The sequence below is a fragment of the Panicum hallii genome, chromosome 3 (genome assembly GCF_002211085.1).
Source record: "Panicum hallii strain FIL2 chromosome 3, PHallii_v3.1, whole genome shotgun sequence".
Lineage (NCBI taxonomy): Eukaryota > Viridiplantae > Streptophyta > Magnoliopsida > Poales > Poaceae > Panicum > Panicum hallii.
Genome location: NC_038044.1, coordinates 61,590,408 through 61,608,767, shown reverse-complemented (window position 1 = coordinate 61,608,767; position 18,360 = coordinate 61,590,408). Strand labels below are relative to the sequence as shown.

General features: G+C 43.3%; 4 protein-coding genes across 6 annotated transcripts; 1 reads left to right on the top strand and 3 right to left on the bottom strand.

Moving 5' to 3' along the window:
* Nucleotides 1-367: 367 nt before the first annotated feature.
* On the top strand, nt 368-5,615 carry LOC112887333 (SPX and EXS domain-containing protein 5). The gene is made up of 13 exons (XM_025953477.1): nt 368-642; nt 800-933; nt 1,664-1,702; nt 1,792-1,884; nt 2,011-2,127; nt 2,711-2,806; nt 3,393-3,506; nt 3,674-3,727; nt 4,272-4,319; nt 4,424-4,574; nt 4,684-4,849; nt 4,936-5,005; nt 5,082-5,615. The coding sequence occupies exons 2-13, from the start codon at nt 868-870 to the stop codon at nt 5,337-5,339; spliced, it is 1,272 nt and encodes a 423-aa protein (XP_025809262.1). The 5' UTR covers nt 368-642; nt 800-867; the 3' UTR covers nt 5,340-5,615.
* A 282-nt stretch (nt 5,616-5,897) lies between these two features.
* LOC112887473 lies at nt 5,898-6,703 on the bottom strand. Its single transcript, XM_025953649.1, has one exon. It carries the CDS (start codon nt 6,510-6,512, stop codon nt 6,210-6,212), a length of 303 nt encoding a protein of 100 aa, XP_025809434.1. The 5' UTR covers nt 6,513-6,703; the 3' UTR covers nt 5,898-6,209.
* Nucleotides 6,704-7,807: 1,104 nt separating this feature from the next.
* LOC112884821 lies at nt 7,808-13,388 on the bottom strand. Of its 2 annotated transcripts, XM_025950411.1 has the most exons (9): nt 13,053-13,367; nt 10,091-12,791; nt 9,930-10,007; nt 9,648-9,800; nt 9,298-9,461; nt 9,077-9,224; nt 8,810-8,932; nt 8,614-8,701; nt 7,808-8,457 (listed from the first exon to the last, which is right to left on the bottom strand). In XM_025950411.1, the coding sequence occupies exons 2-9, from the start codon at nt 12,392-12,394 to the stop codon at nt 8,270-8,272; spliced, it is 3,246 nt and encodes a 1,081-aa protein (XP_025806196.1). In that variant the 5' UTR covers nt 12,395-12,791; nt 13,053-13,367; the 3' UTR covers nt 7,808-8,269. The 2 variants fall into 2 exon arrangements, with proteins under 2 accessions (XP_025806196.1, XP_025806197.1); XM_025950412.1 differs by lacking the exons at nt 7,808-8,457; nt 8,614-8,701; nt 8,810-8,932 and having other exon boundaries at nt 9,077-9,234; nt 13,053-13,388.
* A 1,375-nt stretch (nt 13,389-14,763) lies between these two features.
* On the bottom strand, nt 14,764-18,102 carry LOC112884316 (receptor-like protein 45). Of its 2 annotated transcripts, none has more exons than XM_025949693.1 (4): nt 17,620-18,102; nt 17,377-17,526; nt 17,128-17,267; nt 14,764-17,016 (listed from the first exon to the last, which is right to left on the bottom strand). In XM_025949693.1, exons 1-4 carry the CDS (start codon nt 17,981-17,983, stop codon nt 15,052-15,054), a joined length of 2,619 nt encoding a protein of 872 aa, XP_025805478.1. In that variant the 5' UTR covers nt 17,984-18,102; the 3' UTR covers nt 14,764-15,051. The 2 variants fall into 2 exon arrangements, with proteins under 2 accessions (XP_025805478.1, XP_025805479.1); XM_025949694.1 differs by having other exon boundaries at nt 14,764-17,013.
* Between the last annotated feature and the right edge of the window lie 258 nt (nt 18,103-18,360).

The window sequence follows — 18,360 nt, the reverse complement described above, 5'->3', positions numbered from 1 at the left end:
GTGGAGGTGGGGATGAGTGGCCTAACTAAGAAGAAAGCGAAAGGAACCAAAACTCCACTCGATCCATGTGATGATTTCTCCGATTACAAGCAAAGCTAAGAGCAGGATCACTTCAAAATACGCCCACAGAAGATCCCTCTCCTCCCCACGCCGTGCCGGAGTGGCGTTTCCACGCTCCAAGGAAAAGAAGTGAAGCAAACTTAAATTTTGAAAAATAAATTCCAGTTCCGGAACCGGAAGTACGAAATACACTGAACTGTTCCATTATTTTTTTTAAAAAAGTCGTGGGTTCGTTTACACGTCAAACTCCTCGTCGGACTTGCTCTCCCCGTCCTCTCCCCGTCCCGTACCTTCCGTTCGCTTTCTCCCATTCGCACGCCGCCTCGTGCCCTCCATCTCCCCTCCCCCCTACCTCCTCCCAGATCTCGTCGCGCTCGCCATTCCCCCCTCCGCTACGCGCCGAGCGCCCCCCCGTCCAGATCAGGCGCCGCCGCCGCCGCCGCACCGCGCCTCGTCGTGGGCGCCCTCGCCCCGCTCCCTCCCCGTGGTGGACTGCCGCGGGGTGGAGAGGAGATCCGCCGCGGCTGGCTGGCTCTGGATTGGTCGGCTGGCTGGTTGGTCGAGTGATTCGTTCGTTTGTTGGTGAGTTAGCGCTGTTCTTCGGGGATCGGAATCTGTTCCGTTGACGGGTGGGCGCGCCAGTTCGGCCCCCGTTTGTTGTGGATTGGGTTCGTGTGGCAGCTCCGGCGTCGTCTGTGTGCTGACGGGACACGGGTTTATATGGTTGCTTTCCTCCCAGATTGTTCGAGGCGCTAGGACCGCCCCCTGGCGCGGAGGCCGCACAGGATCGGCGGCGCCGGCGGCGAGATGAAGGGCGCGGTCATCCCCGCGGTCGCGATCATGCCCTCGCCGCTCTTCCTCTGGCGGTTTAAGGTAACTCCTGTGAAATTGAATGAGTTATCCAACCACGAGTACACTGGTTTCAAGTCGAGTGCTCAATAGCCAAATTCACCTCCACGAGTAAGCTGATTTCAAGTCAAGTGTTCATAGCCAAATTCACCTCCTGATAGATACACCATAAGCAACCTAGCTAGCTTGCATCGAGTTACTCTGTTTAGTAAGCATCTTACGAGGAGGGGAGTAGGTCTGCCGTGTTCTGCATTGTCTGGAAGTGCTGCTTATGTTTGCAGGACGGTTAACTTCTAGCATGTTTTGAGGCCCCGTTTGAAATGAAGGGTCTAGTTTGGGTTTTCAAGAAATGGCTCTAATAATCACAACTCTCATTGTAGTGACAACAAGTGGGGTTTATAATTGAGAAGTTACAAATCCTTTATCGGAACTCAGCCTACACATCTGATTCTCTAGGAAAATGACTGAAAATCTTGAAACGAATAAAAAAAAAGGGATTTTGCTTCTTCCATTATAAGCTTCTTTTTTATGTTCTCCTATGACATGATGTTCAATTGCCTCTGTTCGGCCAAAGTCTATAATGCTAACCACTAAATATTTCTTTGCTCCTACATTATTATGCATTAGCTGATTCCAGGGTATATTGGAAATGTTGTTACAGTATTTTTCCCTGAAAGCACCATTTTTCATTTAGTCCTAGTTCTGTATTTGAATCATGCTTTTTTAGACTTCTGACCGGCTTGTCCTTTTTCAGGCCATATTGTTTCTCCTATGGGGCTTATGTTGTTGCAAGGTCAGTCTTACCATCATCTATGCATGACCTTTCTTATGCATGATTTTCACCTGTTTGTGGTAACTCACTATATCTATTTCCCATTACAGATAGGTTGGGACTCAGTTATGAGGATGAGTGCTGATCTGCGAGACTTATTCCTTTATGAGGCTTTCTTGTACTATAATCCTCTTCTTCTTGTGGTAAGTTTATTTTATCACCATACTTTGTGTCATGCAGAACAATCTCTACCTGAAGAAAAGAAGGCACATCAAAGCCTTGATTTGTATATATGCATCCATATTAACTATGATCTCTTTTCATTACAGGCTTTGATGATTTGGTTATGGGGAGTAAATTTATGGGTCTTTGCGCAATCATCTGTCAACTATGCTAAAGTTTTTGATCTTGCACAGACACATTTATCTCACCGAGAGATATGGAGGGTATGTCTATCACACTCATCTTTGCACTTTCCATTTTTAAACTTGATTCTTGATTTGACAAAATTGTTTTTTCCTGTGGAAATCTATCTATAGTGCCGACTTGGCTAGTCAAAGATAGTGAGGAGAGAGTAAGAGTGATTCAAAACTGTACTGAATGCCTTTTTTCTGCAACAATGTATTTTCCAAAACATGATGCCGTAACAAGTTTCTGAATATTTGAACCTTTTTTGCCCTTATCATATATGCGCTGATGTTGAGTGTTAAGCTCACAGATTTCTATCATGTTGTTATTTCATAAATTCTGCAAATTCAACTACACCTGTAGATTTTTATGATAAAACATATTTACCCTGCTTTCAGTATCTAGTTTCTATTGTTGTTTCTCAGTGAGCATGACTCCTGCATGTTGCATGTCCTAAATCTGTCAGATGAGCAGTATTCTTTCTGACCTGGTTCTCATATACCAAGATATCTTCTGGTAGACGCATTTCATGTTTGTTGTTTCTGCATAACCTTTCATACCACATGTATTTGACACATTCACCTGCTACATTAACACTTGCCTTTTGTTTTCCAATGACAGTGTGCTACTTGGCTGACTTTAATTGTCCCCACAAGCATGACAGCTTACCTATATCTGTACTCACATGGAGAAGTGTCTCTTGCAGCATCTCAACCAGTGTAATATCTAACCTATTTAGTAGTAATTCATTCAATGCTTTATTCTTCTTTCTTGTGTGCTTAAGCCCATGACCTTTTGTCTTATTACTTATGTTTGTGGTAATGCTTCCACCTGACCAGCATTTCTTAACAACAATGAAATCCATGTAAGGATAAATTCCTTGAATTCTTGCTATGGGCAGTATAACCTATCGATATGTTGCTGGACATCCAATGAGTGTTGGGCCACTATGCACTGTTAATTCACGAACTGATGATTTGTTGCCATATAATACCTGAGCATTAACTATTTAAAGTATTACTGTAGATCTGAGCGGTAGTTTTCATTTTGTTAGTTTTCTAGCACTGATATTACTTTTCTCAGTGAAAAGGCACATCTCAGTGAACGATACAGAAGTACATATACTTGGGTTCAGTTGCATATTATATCTTTATTTTCAAATTCTATAGGATGTGCTGCCCAATTCCTTCCCCAAGTTGCAAGCGAGAATATCTTTCTCTATTTTCCTCACTCGTGCATCAGTCTTCATTTATAGGGCGGTGAACTAATTGATCATTGATGTATGCTTTCTGCCTCTTTGCAGGTTCTCTTGTATGCTATCCTTCTGATGATCCTTTTTTCCCCTTTTGATATGTTTTACATATCATCAAGATTTTACTTTCTGAGGACAGTGTGGCGTATAATACTGCCTTTACAAGTAAGCTTTAGAATCTATCAGTAATGGGTACAGATAGGTTTTACCTTTCGTTATGCTTCAAACAATATTATATGCTCTGCCGTGGCTTGGGTTTTCCTGATTGTAACTGTTGTGGAGGCATCTTGATCAAAGCAAATTTTAACGATATCCTGATATCTTTTGTGCAGGCAATTACATTCCCTGACTTCTTTTTGGCTGATATTTTTACATCCATGTCAAAGGTATGTCCTAGTTTATCAAGAAGTACTAGTTGCGGACATTATTATTTTTTAATTTGACCTACATCCATGTCAAAGGATTGTACTCACTGTCAATAATACATGATTCTCTGTTTTTCGTCTTGGTGTATCCTAATATATGTACTCCTGTCGTTTTTTGACATGTCACATTTGCTTTGTCCTAAGTCAAACTTGTCCAATTTTGACCAAGTTTATTGAAGAATATAACATCATCTATACTACCAACTATATGCATTATCAAAATATATTCCATAGTGGATTCAATAAGCAAATTTGGTATTGTAGTTGTTATATTTTTCTATAAACTTGGTCAAAGTTGGACAAATTTGACTTGGGACAAAGCAAATGTGACATTTTTAAAAACCGGATGGAGTATATATGGAAGACAAAAATTATCTTCTTATTTCTTAACTACTTGAACAAATTGATACGGATTCTTACTTTCCGCGAGTAGAAAACTGATTGATTATAAATGTTTAATCTTTGTTGTTTATGATCTTTTTTTATTTGTTTCATATCTTAACAGGTGTTCTCAGATCTGGAGCGTTCAGTTTGTCGCATGGTGAATCGCCAGGTTGGTTCTTACATATGCTTTTAGTTATCTGCATTTGTCATCAGTTCTAAATTATTGTGAGAGCTGATTTCATTCTTCTGCAATGTTCCTCATTTCCATACCAGGTTGCGACTATTGCTTGGTTTGAAGCAGATTCTATTTGTGGCAGTCACTCCATTGCTATTCCTCTTGCTCTCGTATTCCCCTACTTGTGCCGTTTCTTTCAATGTCTCCGACAGTACAAGGATACCAAGGAGAAAACATGTCTTTTGAACGGTATTAATTCATCATGCATCTACTTTGTTCATTTATTTTGCATATAACTTGTATGCTTATTCTATACCCATTTCTGGAATAACTTGCCATTTTTTAATCCCAAATCCAGCCCTCAAGTACTCAACAGCAGTTCCAGTGATTTTTCTTTCGGCTCTCAAGTATCATGTATTTCCTGAGCAGTGGGTTAGCTTTTACCGACCCCTCTGGCTTATATCTAGTGTTATAAACTCGCTGTATTCCTTCTACTGGGATATAAAGCGAGATTGGGATTTGAGGTATGGCACCTTTACATGGTCTGCTACTCAATTGACGTGTGATACACATCCTATCTCTGCTAATGAGCTTTACTCTGTCCCTGCAGCATCCTAACCAGGATTTTCATGTTCAAAAACCCAAGCATATGGACTAATCTTCTTTATGGGCAGAACTGGGTATGAATTTGAACACATATATGCTCTTAATTAACTCCTGGACAGTTTTGTCACCAGTCCTATACATGCCCTACAGGTGTTCTACTGGGTACTAGGTAGCAATTTGGTTCTGCGATGTACATGGACATACAAGCTCTCGGCACATCTTCGACACAACTACCTGACGGTGTTCACCATAGCTGCACTGGAAATACTGAGACGGTGGCAGTGGGTGTTTTTCCGAGTTGAGAACGAGTGGAACAAGATGACAGCCAAGCAAAACCTGGAGATGTCATCCGACATGCCCTCGGAAGGAGACAGGCTACTGGAGTCTAGTAATAACCATACAGTATGAATTGGATTCTAGCCATATTCTACGATACAGATTCATCATCATTCTTTTAGTGTGACCATTATAGCCAAATTTTACGTCGACGGTTCAGATTTTGTCTGTAGAGCACAAAAGGTCAGGGATACATGATAGGTTTCTATAAAAGGTTGAAATTGTTGGTCAAACGAATGACTGTAATCCTCTTGGGAATGTATACTGTTGTAACCCTCTTGAATCCAACAGGAGGTATTTGTTGACACATGAAAGAATAATAGTAATGTCGAAATTTTTACGAACTTAGACGTATTCTGCACCAAATAATCCTGCGCTAAATCATGAGTTCTTGGCCCAGCACTTGCTCAAGAAAAATCTATTCACCTTGTTTATCATATCCTTGGTGGGTGCCCTAGCCATTCCACATCACCAGGTTATCAAATACTAGCTGGGACCTGATGAAGTAACATCCATCATAGCATTATAGAAAATAAAAACAAAATATCTGAATCCAAGAAGCTTGTCTCTAATGGTACATGATGTACTCCAATCATTGTATCCACACCCACAGATTGAAGCCTTTTTTATTTGTAAATTTTAAAAAAATCCTAAATCCAAAAGAAGACAAAAAACGAATTAAACATTTGATCCAGACATTCTTTAATTACTCGATCATGATTCATAACTACACCAAGTAGCCAAGCAATTATACAAAGAAGACATCAGAATGATCTTTGCATCCATGGCTCCATCCTTGCAGTACGCACATCTACTGCACTAAGCACTACGCTGGATTATCTTCGCCTGTTCTTGATCGATCTACACGAGAAGAGGCGAGGCGCACGCTGGATCATGGCATTGCTTAATCTGCACAAGGGAGGAGCGCCTGATTGTATTCAGCTACGGCGCGGAGAAGGCGTCGTCGAGCGGCCACGGGAGCTGCCGTTCGGCGCCGTCCATGATCTCCGGCTCCGGCGGCGGCGCCTGCAGCATGGAGCGCAGCGTGTCCCGGAGGCGGTTGTGGCGCCTCCGGTGGCGGATGCGGCGCAGCACGGCGTCCCTGTCCAGCGTCCCCGCGCCGGGGTGCAAGTACAGGAAGCTCGTCACCGGCGCCGCCGCGGCGGCGTCAACGCTGCCGCCTTCACCGTCGCCGTACCCGGCAGCCGGCGGCGGGTTCTTGGACGACACCATGGAAGACGACATGGCGGTCGAGGAAAAGCAAGGCAAGCCGCTCCCTTGACCTCAATTGATTTCTCAATCGAGAGTTCGAGACCTTTGTGTGTGAGAGAGAGCAGAGAGCAAGCTAAAATGGTAGAGTGCGAGACTTGAAGGGTGTGCGATGAGTGAGAGGAGGTGAAGGTGGCAATGGCGAGCCTATTTATAGACGGCGATGGAGGAGGAGCTCAAACACCACCCTAATCCCAATTATTTACCCTTAAACCATTTTAAAATTGGAAAGAGACTTCGGAGCTCGAAACGGGTAGCTGGCGGACATGGTTTCACGTGTCGCCGCCGCCTGTTTCTCTTGTTTATTCGCTCCGCCAGTCACCGGCGGTGATGAACTGACGGTGACCCCTCGAGCACATTCTACTGTCTTCTTCGCCTTTTTACTGCCAACTAATCAGATTCTAATGACACGCCTGTGCACACTAAAAGTTACGCTGTCACGCGTCAGTTCACCCAGTAAAAGGGGTATCTTTAGAACACACTATTTGGTGTGAAGGAATGATTGGCTATAGCATATGAACGGAGAGAGTTTACCCTTTTTTTAATCCCTTTTGTTTTTGATTGAGGTAGCTTAAGGATTTACCTACTCATTGTTCCCAATGGAACCGTGGGCTTTTTAGGTAGTTCCACACCAATGCAGAAAAAAGTAGTAGAGACAGAAATGGGCACTGACGAGGCTGCAAAACAGCCTTTCAGTTGCAATGAACACTTTACTAGCTTTAGTTTGCAAACAATAAGCCTAGCGGAGTTTGGTTAGGTCAGAAAGATGCTTAACTAAGCAGTAAACAATGCAATGATAAAATAAAACGTCGGTGACCCGCTGATTATTTTTAAGGTTAAACTAGGACCACAGTACCGTTGGTTGTCTCGGCAGAGTAAAAACTAGGGCCAGCAAGAATCCACCGTCCAAGCATGGGATCAGCACGGTGGCCGAGGTACACGTCCATGTCGGCGACACTAGCTAGCTCCACGACCGACATTGCACGACCAGCGCCTCAGTTCAGTGTTCTGCTGCTGCAGCTGCCAGGAAATGATGTCAAGAATCAAAGATCAGAGCCAGGAATCATCCAATGGAGACACCTTATCCGTTCTGACACGAATGCAACGTCGGCTTGTTGTGAATCAGCACATCCGTGACCATCAGTTAGGCCTAATGAGATTCAGACACTGCAATGTTCCAAATGAATCTGCATTGATACTCAAAGCAAACGAACTATAGGATGTCTATTGAAGTGCATAGCACATGCAGATACAGTCACAAGTTCCTTGAATTTGCTGCCAGTTCAGCCAAGCAAAAAGTTCCATATATTTCTCAAATTTCATACTTCCAAAAGTGCCATGCCAGTATAGTCAGTATTTCATCTGCTACTACGTAATTACAAGTGTCCAGCTCATATTTTTACAACCCAAGGCCCAAAAAAGCTCGAGTGGTCTATTTGGCAGACCATCACAACCTACACACAAAACTGTTAACAACCGTGAGGCCACAGGCAGCAGCCTGCACTACTTGTTAACTCAGATACATGTAGTTACATCAGAAACCCTCGACATCGGGGGTTCAAAAAAAATGTATACAAGAAGCGTAGATACGTCAGAATAGAATACACACCATAACCAATAAATACATTTATGTATATATGTACTCTATGCACATATAGGCGCCTCGCATGTCAGTGCAGAAACTGATGAAGCCTATTGCAGTTAAATAATCTGCTGGCTGATGTTATCGCGCTTTATCTGGTCCCCGGAGCCTGTCCTCTCGACTGAAGTACTGATGGCATGGCCCGTAACCTGTCGGTGACCTCGGTGAATGAGGGCCGGGCATCAGGGTTGGCCGACCAACATTGTTCCATCAGCTTTCGCCAATCGGGGTCACAGTTTTCAGGTATTGGTGGCCGGAGAGTGTTATTGACAATACCGCCTTTTCAGAACAAGGAATGCAAGTTAATTAGAGGACTGAACAAATGAAAATTTTAGATGGTGAAAGCATGAATGGATGAAGGATTGTCGTTCTATTTCTTCCTATCCTGGTTGATGGATAATAAAAGTTAAAACAAGAGATGTGGCAAAGACATACCTATGATAGCGCCACAATGCATATTTGCGTATGGTTCCTCACCAGTCAAGATTTCCCATAAAACAATACCAAATGAGAAAACATCCACCTACAGTGTGAAACTTGTTACATATCAGGAACATCATGGTTGCACCTGCAAATAATGATCTGGAGTCCTGTCCTAGAAAAAGATCTGGAGTCCGATTAAAGACCTTACCTTCTCTGACACTCTGCTGCTGCTGCCATTTAATAGCTCTGGTGCCATCCATGGAAGAGTGCCACGCACACCACCAGAAACCAAAGTGTTGCGCTTAATTCTTGACAGCCCAAAGTCTCCAACCTGAGAATTAGTTACGAATGATTAATGGGACAGTTTAAACAAAATACAAATTGAAAGCCAAAAACAAGGTAAAATTCTTGCTCATTAGCAACGAACACAAATCTCAAATAACCCGATGGAGAGCTCAATATGAATCAAACCTACCTTGCAGATTGGCCTCTGAGGATCTCTCAAGTTAACAAGTAAGTTATCGCATTTCAAATCAAAATGCACTATGCTTTTGGAGTGCAAGTATTCCATCCCAAATGCCGCATCCATAGCAATGGTAAGTTTTCTCCGACGGTCAAGCATTCTGCTCAGATCTAGTAAACAATCACATCATTGTGCAGAGTGGAAAGTGCCTAACAGAAACATACACGACTCACCTGTCTTTCCTTAAAAGAACATTCCTTAGTGATCCATTCACCATAAATTCTGTCACAGTTGCCAATGTTCCTCCAGTTCCATCAGGGACCACACCATAGAAAGCAACGACATTTGGATGATGTAGCTTTGAAAGAATCTGTGCCTCCCTCCAAAAGTCATTGGTCTGTAGAAAAAAGAAGATTAACATCAAATTCAGAAAAAAAAATGCATGAGTTCTGTTGAAAAGGCTTCAGTTCCAATAACAATATTATCCTTATAGTCAGTGTCTTCGCATCTGGTGTCAACGAAAATTTTGCATAAATGATGAAGCAATCAAATGACTAAAAATATTGATGGAAACATCACTCACAAGTTTCTCTTGTTCAGATGATCTCCCAGCAAAACAGCTTTTCTTAATACGTTTTATAGCAACATCAGTTCCTCGCCACTTTCCATAGTATACGGTTCCAAATGTCCCAGATCCCAATTCACGTAGCTCCTCAAGGTCGCCGTTTTTTATGATCTGGTCATCAAAATCATGACAACCACATGTTTCTATTACTTGCATGTTAAAGATAAAATGCATGGCAATGAGTTTTGTGAATCAAATAGCAATCTTGATCAAGAAAAATTTAGAGCATGAGAACTGCACCTGCAATCCATACATGCTAGCTTCAAGTTCAGCAACTACAGCATCACTAATGGACCCATCAACAGCTCCATCATGATCCTAAGGTTTGAAATAATAAACACGATATCCTCAGAAATCAATTTGGAACGAATGACATGATTAATATATAATATAGGCTATACCTCAGTAGCAAACTCTGGCTCGATGCTCCTAGTATCATCATCCTTTTGTGATGAAATAATCACCTCTTGCCGTTCTTCAGTTGCTATTACAACCTGAGGACCACCTGAGCTGGATGATGGAATGCCTAAAGGCACATTATCGGTCACGTCCTCAACTATAAAAGGCACAATAATTTGAGCATTATCATGCATCCTGTGTGGTAGCTTAATGCTTTCATTACTGATGACGGTACGGTCAAATCCAATTACTCCCTCAGTACAGGCAATATTGCCACAATCACGAATTAGATCGTCTCTCCTAGGAACACCATCTGTAACTGGATTTTGAGACGAAGACAATGAGAGGCCACCATTGCCATGCAAGTTCATGCTCAGATCAGTATCAATCAGCCCAATATGCGGAGAGGCAGCCAAACCAGAATTATGCACTGATGACGGGCGCAGATTACCATTCTGATACACACTGGCTTCTCCATTGACCATTGACCTTTGCAAGGCAAAAGCTTCAGAAGTGTTTACAGGCAACAGAATATGGGGCTCTGGAGCAACTTTATCATTTCCATGCCCATAGCCAGTAGTTCCATATTCTATAGGCCCTGAATTCAGTTTCTCTATGTGTGACCCAGGATTTGAATCCCCTCCTTGGGATACATTAAGAAGATATGAGAGGGAATGATCAGTAGCACACATTGGCTTTGGAACTGAACTTTCTAGAGCATCTAACTCATCTGAGGACAACCTTGCATCACGTGTGTGATAAATCAATCCTGCATCAACAAAATTGCTACAGGGAGCAACAATTGGACCAGCATTTTTATCCAGATGATAACACTTATCCTGCTGTTGAATTACAGGACCACCATCATGACCTTTTCGTGTCACATTACTAGACAAATTTTCATGTTGATAAGATACTGGTGCCTGTGAACTGGCTGAGCCAATAACTCCTTGACCGTACTGTTGATCAATATGATTAGAAACAAGGTAATTTGTTTCATCTGTACGAGCAATGTCAGGGAGCTTAACACATTCAAAAGCTGGCCTACTCCTGCTAATTGTTCTCTCCAACTCATTAGTTTGGCATATTTTGTCGGAAAATGATTGGGTTATGTAGGAATCAGCAGGTAATGACAAATTGGATGCTGGTACATCATTGATGTTCTTTATCAAAGGATCCGAGAAGGCATGAGGCATGCCTAGAATTTGAGCAGTGGGTTCCTGCAGCCCAGGTGCCAATCCTGCATTCTCTGCATGCACGGAGGCCTTTTCAGAATACAAGGATGCTTCCACTGGAGTAGAAATATCATAGTTGGTACGTGAAATCAAGTCACTATCATTTCCAGCTAAACCTTTCACCTGCCTTTCAATATGAGGATGGTGCATGGGAGGTCCAGTTCCAATACTCCTGTCTGCATCATTTTGCTTCTTGTTTAGATGGCCTGGAGGCATGGCTTTCAAATTTAAACCATTGCAAATCTCACTTCTATTCACATGCTCGTGATTCCTGGTGGATTCATCTGCAGGGGGTTGCATCCTAGACTGTTGCATGGTCCTCTGCTGACCTAAGCTCGGGGATGACGTTGTTGACAACTCCGCCACCATTTGTTGTGTGTATGGAGCAAGAAAAAACTGAGAGGAAGGCTCATTAAGAGTTGCTCCGACAGAATCCTTGGCTCCAGTTTCTGTATTGGTTGGACAGAGCGGTGAGTCTCCATAGGGGACTGGAGAACTATAGAATTGATGGTTTGACTGGCTCATTAAATTATTGCCGCTGATGCTCCGATCCAGATGTGCAAGATTGTTGACAGCAGCAACAAAATGATACTCTGGTTCACTCTCCAAGCTCTTTGAATCCAATGATGGGTCCTCGCATTCAGTCAGGGAAACAAGAAATATCCTTAGTCTAACTGAACCATTGGCCTTCTCAAGAGTGTCGTATTCTTCCATCATATTCTGAAAATCCTCATCACATGAAAGAGATATCAGTGCATCAAGATCCTCATCAGGTAGCTGATATTTGATGATATGAGGCTGACAGTAGATTGTCAGAGTTTTCTGCATGAGTTCTTTCCATGAGAAGCTCCTGTTGATGGAGATGAGACGTGTCTCCCCGCCCACATACCTGAGCTTCCCATCACTTGGCCTTGGCAAGATTTTCCCACCAAAGCTGCACATGAACTTGACTTTCCCAGAAAATGGGCTTTCACAAGCCATATCCAGCAGATTATCGCTTGGATTTTCAACTGGTTTAAGTCCATTCTCAGATGGTACTGTTTTCAGATGCAAGAAATTTGTAGGATCCATAACGCCTTTCAGTGGACAAACAGTAGATGAGACATCTGAAAGGTTCTCAAGAGTCAAAACCTACTAAGACCTAGAACTTTGTTCAGATCTTGATAGACAACATCCAAATTTTTCTGGTGATTGGAACCAACTTGTTTATTCATCCAACGCAGAGCAAATGAATGATGGCTGTGCCAGAAGCTCCTCCTTGAGCGGCACGGGCTCGAAGGCGAAACAATGTCCTTCCACCTGGCTCTGAAATGCCAATCACCAAAGTAGGACTATGTTCCAGCACCGAATCATTCATCTCCTGACAGAAAACCAGCAGCCGCCTAATGTCCACCCTGGCCCTGACCGAGCGATGCGGATTTCCACAACAAATTACCAAGAAAACACATCGAATACCCTTCCCTGGTCCCTGCAGCAACAGCATAAATCGAATTCAGCTGCAAAATTTCCCTTTTTACATGCAAGATCGGTCGATCATGAATAAGGGCCTAATGGAACCATAGACGGCTGAGCAATTCGCATTGTTAGGTTACCACCACGCAGCAAAGCAATCCGGGGATTACAGGAAGGAAACGGAGAAAAGGTGGGATTTTTATTTGATCCCTCGTAGGAAAAGAGAGATCCCCAAAGAACAGAGCAGCCCCATCCGATCAAAGCTAGGGTTCCTTACCACGGAAACAGGACGGAATCGACCCGAGCCGGCCGCACCAGCGTGATCCCCCCACGGCGGCGCCCGCCAACGCCGGCGCCACCGACACCGAGCCGCGGGCTCCGGCGGCTATGCCCGGGGGACGGACTCGCGCGCACGTTCTACGCCGGGGCGCCGGCCACCTTCTGAAACCGCGGCGACGATGCCGCGCTCCCCCCTGAATCTTTCTTTTCTTTCTTTTCTTTTCTTTTTTTTGGAGGTGGTGGGGGAGGGAGGGAGGGAGGAGGGGACGGCGACGACGGGGCGAAGCGGTGGGCGGTGCAGTGATCGAAGCCTACCTCCAAACAACCAAACGAATAGGAGGGGGGTGGTTTCCTCTGCTAAAAGGCACTTAGATCACTCATGGCCTCCGGGCAGGGGATTTGATTACGGCCACAGAAAAAAGTTGACAACTACGTTATGATTTGCCAAATTAAGGGCGGTGGCGAGTGGCGTGCCAAGTCGCTGTCGCCAACCTCTTGCTTCTTGCTGCCGCATTTTGTACTTACCTCTTCTTCTTTTTTTCTGTTCTTCTCTGTCTCTATTTTTGCTGCAAAATTAATTTTTCTTCTTCTTTTCTGTCTTTATTTCTTCTGCAAAATTGTATTAAGTGCAAGAGGTGGCCTCATAGTTGTTGGTCGGTGAAGACACGCGGCTAGGGGCTTTCATACTTACTAGGATGCATCTTTAGTCGTGTTGGCGTGATTATAGAATAATATCCCAGTGCAACACCCACCATATATATTAGAAGATATGTGTATTTTTTAAAGTCATTCGACCTTATTGTAGGAGCAGCAGTTATATATGATTGTGCTTCAATCCATATAATTTTATTTTTGTTTTCACCATGGGATTCTAATTGATGAATACACACATGCAGTCACTTTATTTTTGTTTACAAAACACAACATGCTATTTATACGATATTTGGCCGATATTTAATCTAAGAGCTTGTAGATTGTGGAATACAATTTTATATCATTGGATTTACATTTGAAAGGATTTTCATAATGTAATTCCTAAAAAAATGGAGTCTGTTCAGAGCCTGTTATATTTTGTTTAGAACAACAATTTATATGTAATGGAATGCAATTTATATGCCTGTTAAAGTTTGTTTAGTGCAACACTGGAGTCTGTTTGTTGTATGTAATGTTTAACCTGTAACTCCTGTTTGTTTTTACTGTTCTCTTGTATGCGTCCGAGTCCTCCCGTACCCCATCCATGTTTCCCCCCTGTTAAGCTTTGGCAATAATGCAGAGAGCCTTTTCTGATCAGCATGCTTAGCTACTCTACTAGAGTCTATGTAGGGCGCTGAAAGCATTTCCCTTCGGCCGATGACCATTAGAAACGCCCAAAGAAAGGAAGAAGAAACCATTTCAAACGTGCGGGGTCGATCAGTCCAACTTTGCTTGATTTCCTGCCTGCCAACTTTGCTAAAAGCGTTGCTTGATTGGTACCTTTCCTTTTGTCTCTGAATTTTTCGACACAGGAATTCGATAGGAATGATCCTAGCCACATAGACAGAGAGAAAAACAAGCTGCCATGTGCGAGCAGCAAAAGAATGCAGGGAGGAGAGCATCTGGCGTAGCTGTCATCCCAACAGTGACAGGCAAGCTCACTGTCCCAGTGTTTCTACACACACAAAAATGTGCTCACTTCGCGGGCAAAACACAAAATTTCTATGTCAATATGTCATGTAAGGCCATGCAATTACAGGTAGTTCTTCTCAATGCTACCCTGTACCATTGAATTGTACAGTCTGATACATTCCTTTCAGAACAGAAGTCAAAAGGGTACAATGCGATGGAGACATCGTCGAAGAAAAAGGCGACACTATTATATTACACACCACTAAACTTGTTTCAAAGATTCAAAACGTGAAGAAACAGAACAAAAACATCAAGCATACATGGCTTTCTCGTTACCCATAACTAGAAGGAAAGAAAAACATTGGTTGCACCTGTTCAACGGTTGTGATGAGCTATAGTTGAAGCATCACACGCTGCCCGAATGGAAGGCAGAACAAGAACGCAACGGTTGCCCAGAATGCCAATACGAATGAGGCGGCGCCGATAATATAAAGTACCGGATCATCAGCTGCCTCGCCCACATCTTCCACTTCCATAGAGCCGGGAGCAGGTGAACACTGGTTCCCCCGTGACGAATTCTGAAGGTCTGTGTTGCCCAGGTAGCTCTCCATGCTGAACGAGCTAAACTGACCGGAGCTCGGTACGCACCCTGACAAGTTGTTGTAGGCCACAGAGAACACCTCCAAAGATGACATCTGAGTCAGCTGCCAAGGTATAGGTCCGCTCAGCTCGTTATGGGACAAGTCCAGGCTTTCTATGGCCCTCATGTTTGCAAAGGTAGCTGGGATTTGACCGATAAAGAAATTATGCGATAGGTTGAGGGACTTGACATGGCTCAGATTCCCTACCTCCCAAGGGATCTCCCCTGATAGCATGTTCGCCGATAAGTCAATGCCGGACATGAGATTGTAGAAGCCGCGGCTATATGTGTAAATGTTTCCTTTAGTGGAGAAGGTGAAGCCTTGGAGGATATTATTGGTGTCATACAAGACCAACGGAATGTCGTAATCCATACTAGAAAGCCTCACATCGAAGCTAATACCGTAGAACATGAAGAAAAAATTATCATCATCTGTATGGTATCCAAATGGGATAGCACCAATGCAAGGTGGCAATGAACCTGAAAGTCTGTTGTGTGACAAATCAATAATATTCAAGTGCTGGAGATGACAGAGTTCTGCAGAGATATGCCCCTCAAACATATTCCTGCCCAACAGGAGCAGTTGTATTTTATAAAGATGTTGTATCCAATCAAGACTGCCCATGAACCGGTTATATCCTATATCGAGAGCTACAACGTTGGAGCTATTGACAAAATAACTAGGGAATCCTGAGAGGGTATTGCTCGACATGTTCAGAAAATACAGCATTAACTTACTGCTGCAGTTTGGTATAGATCCTTCAAAGTCGTTATTGGATACATCCAAATAGTGAAGACCAGTCAAGTTGCAAATCGTTGGATAAATTTGACCAGTTAAACCATTGCTAGCAACACTTAAAAATTCCAATGAAGGAGTATTCCAAAATGATACATCAAGTTCACCTGACAATTTATTATCATGAAAATCCATGATTGACATTTCACCTGATAGATTGTTAGGCAATGGTCCCTCAAAATAGTTGCTATCAAGATATAATCCTGCCGCGAAAGACAAATGTGTATTAGCTCCACCAAGTATCGGACCCCCGAGATTGTTGTTCGAGAGCCTCAGGAATTCCAGCGACCAACACTCATTGAACAAGCAAGCTGGCACCTCTCCTGTAAGTTTATTGTTTGATAGATCCACAAATTCCAAGGATTTAATGTTGCACAGAGATGGTGGTAAATGGCCAGAAATATTATTGTAAGAAGCATCGAGAGCTGTCAGATTCGGAAATACTGAGCTGATGTCCATTGGAAGCTGTCCTGTGAAATAGTTCATAGATATGTTGATCATTTGGAGACTCGATTGTTGCTGCCACATCAGATGATCCAATGATCCTACCAGCGAGTTATGTGCAAGACCCAGATACAGCAAAGGCGCTTCATTTGTAAACATCCAGTTAGGCAGGCTCCCTGAAAAGTTGTTGTTGGACAGATCAAGGAATTGCAGATGACGTTGTGTGCCAAATAAATTTGGTCCTGAAATGATAGTATTGTCAAGTTTACACCCAGAGAGCATTAGTGCTCTCAGTTGAAATGGGGTCACACTTGTAAGGAACTTCACATCAATAGCTAATTCAGCATTTCCTGATAGATCTACGTCCTTTAGCATGGCACAGTTCCGAAGCCAAAAGAAATCAAACTTTCCATTCAGTCGGTTGGATCCTAGATGCAGTTCTCGCAAGCTTTTGAGGGTTCCTGTGAGGTCCATCTTCTTTAGTATGGAGCAGTTTCATACCCAAGAGAAATCAAACGTCCCATTCAGATTATTTGCTGATAACTTGAGAGTTTGAAGCAACAAAGGAATATTCGGAGACGAGCTTACCGGTATGTGTCCTTGAAGGAGATTGTATGAAAGATCCAAATATTCAAGGCATGAAAGCTCAAATAAGGAGGCTGGGATGCTTCCATTCATTAGATTGAATCCTAGACGCAAATCTCGCAACTTCTTGAGATTTCTGAAAGCTGCATGCTACAAACAAACAACAATAAATAGAAATAACTGCAGCACCTATCCAAAAGACAAGAAACAAGAGCAACAAACAAGAATGCTACGAATTAGCTATGTCTGTACCAATATTCTGAAGAGCACCGCTCAAACCGGTTTTCTCAAAATTTATGACTTCAAGAGAAGCCAATTTACCAAGAGATTCCAAGATATTATTCTCGATCAATCTGTTGTTGCTGAGGTTGAGATACCGAAGCTTAGTCAATCCTTGAAGGCCTGGGTAAAAGTTCTTATGAATTATGAATAAGGTCCTTTGGCACAAAGTACTGGATCAAGCCGCATTCATGTCCAGGGATCCTACGTACGTACCTTCAAAATTCTGAAGACAGGCGGAATTCTGAAATAAATCCAGCTGCTGAAGCTCATGAAACGAGTTAAACATGGTCAAATTGAGATTCCAGCATGGATCTCCAATATGATCGTTTCTGTACACGGAGTCGAGGTTGAGACCCGACACTCGTGTGCTGTTGTTGCATCGGACCCTTTCCCAGGAGCAGCAGTCGCCACTCCGTCCCCAAGAAGCAGGAACTTCAGAGTTTGCCTCCACCAGCAAAGATCTGATGCGCATAAGAGCAATCCTTTCCTCGATCGCGCAGCCACCTGCCATGTGGAACATGAACTGCAAGACGCATAGGACCCAAAGCATGGTTCCTAGCGGGAAGTAGCAGCTCATAGTTTCTTGGTGAATGTAAGTGACAAGAGGCTGAAAAGGCTTTTAGTTTCCGGCCAAACCGTGGTGACAGACTCAGGTTTGATAGGTGAGCCAGAATGCTTCTCCTTTTTGAACGGAGAAAAGTATTAAAGTAGAACTTGTGCCGTGTAAGGGTGATACCGTCAATGCGTTTCACTCGAACGCACTGATTGCATGGAGATAGACATCACGGCGTGGAAGTACTGTTCCATATCTTCTCCTGGCCACAGGAATTCTTATCTGCAGTGACTTAGGGGCTGTTTGGAGTGCCGCCTAACCCACCATGGCGCGCCACACTTTTTCCGCCGCAGGTGTGGCGGCCGTTTTGAGCGCCACAAGTTAGGCAGGGTGTGGCGGGT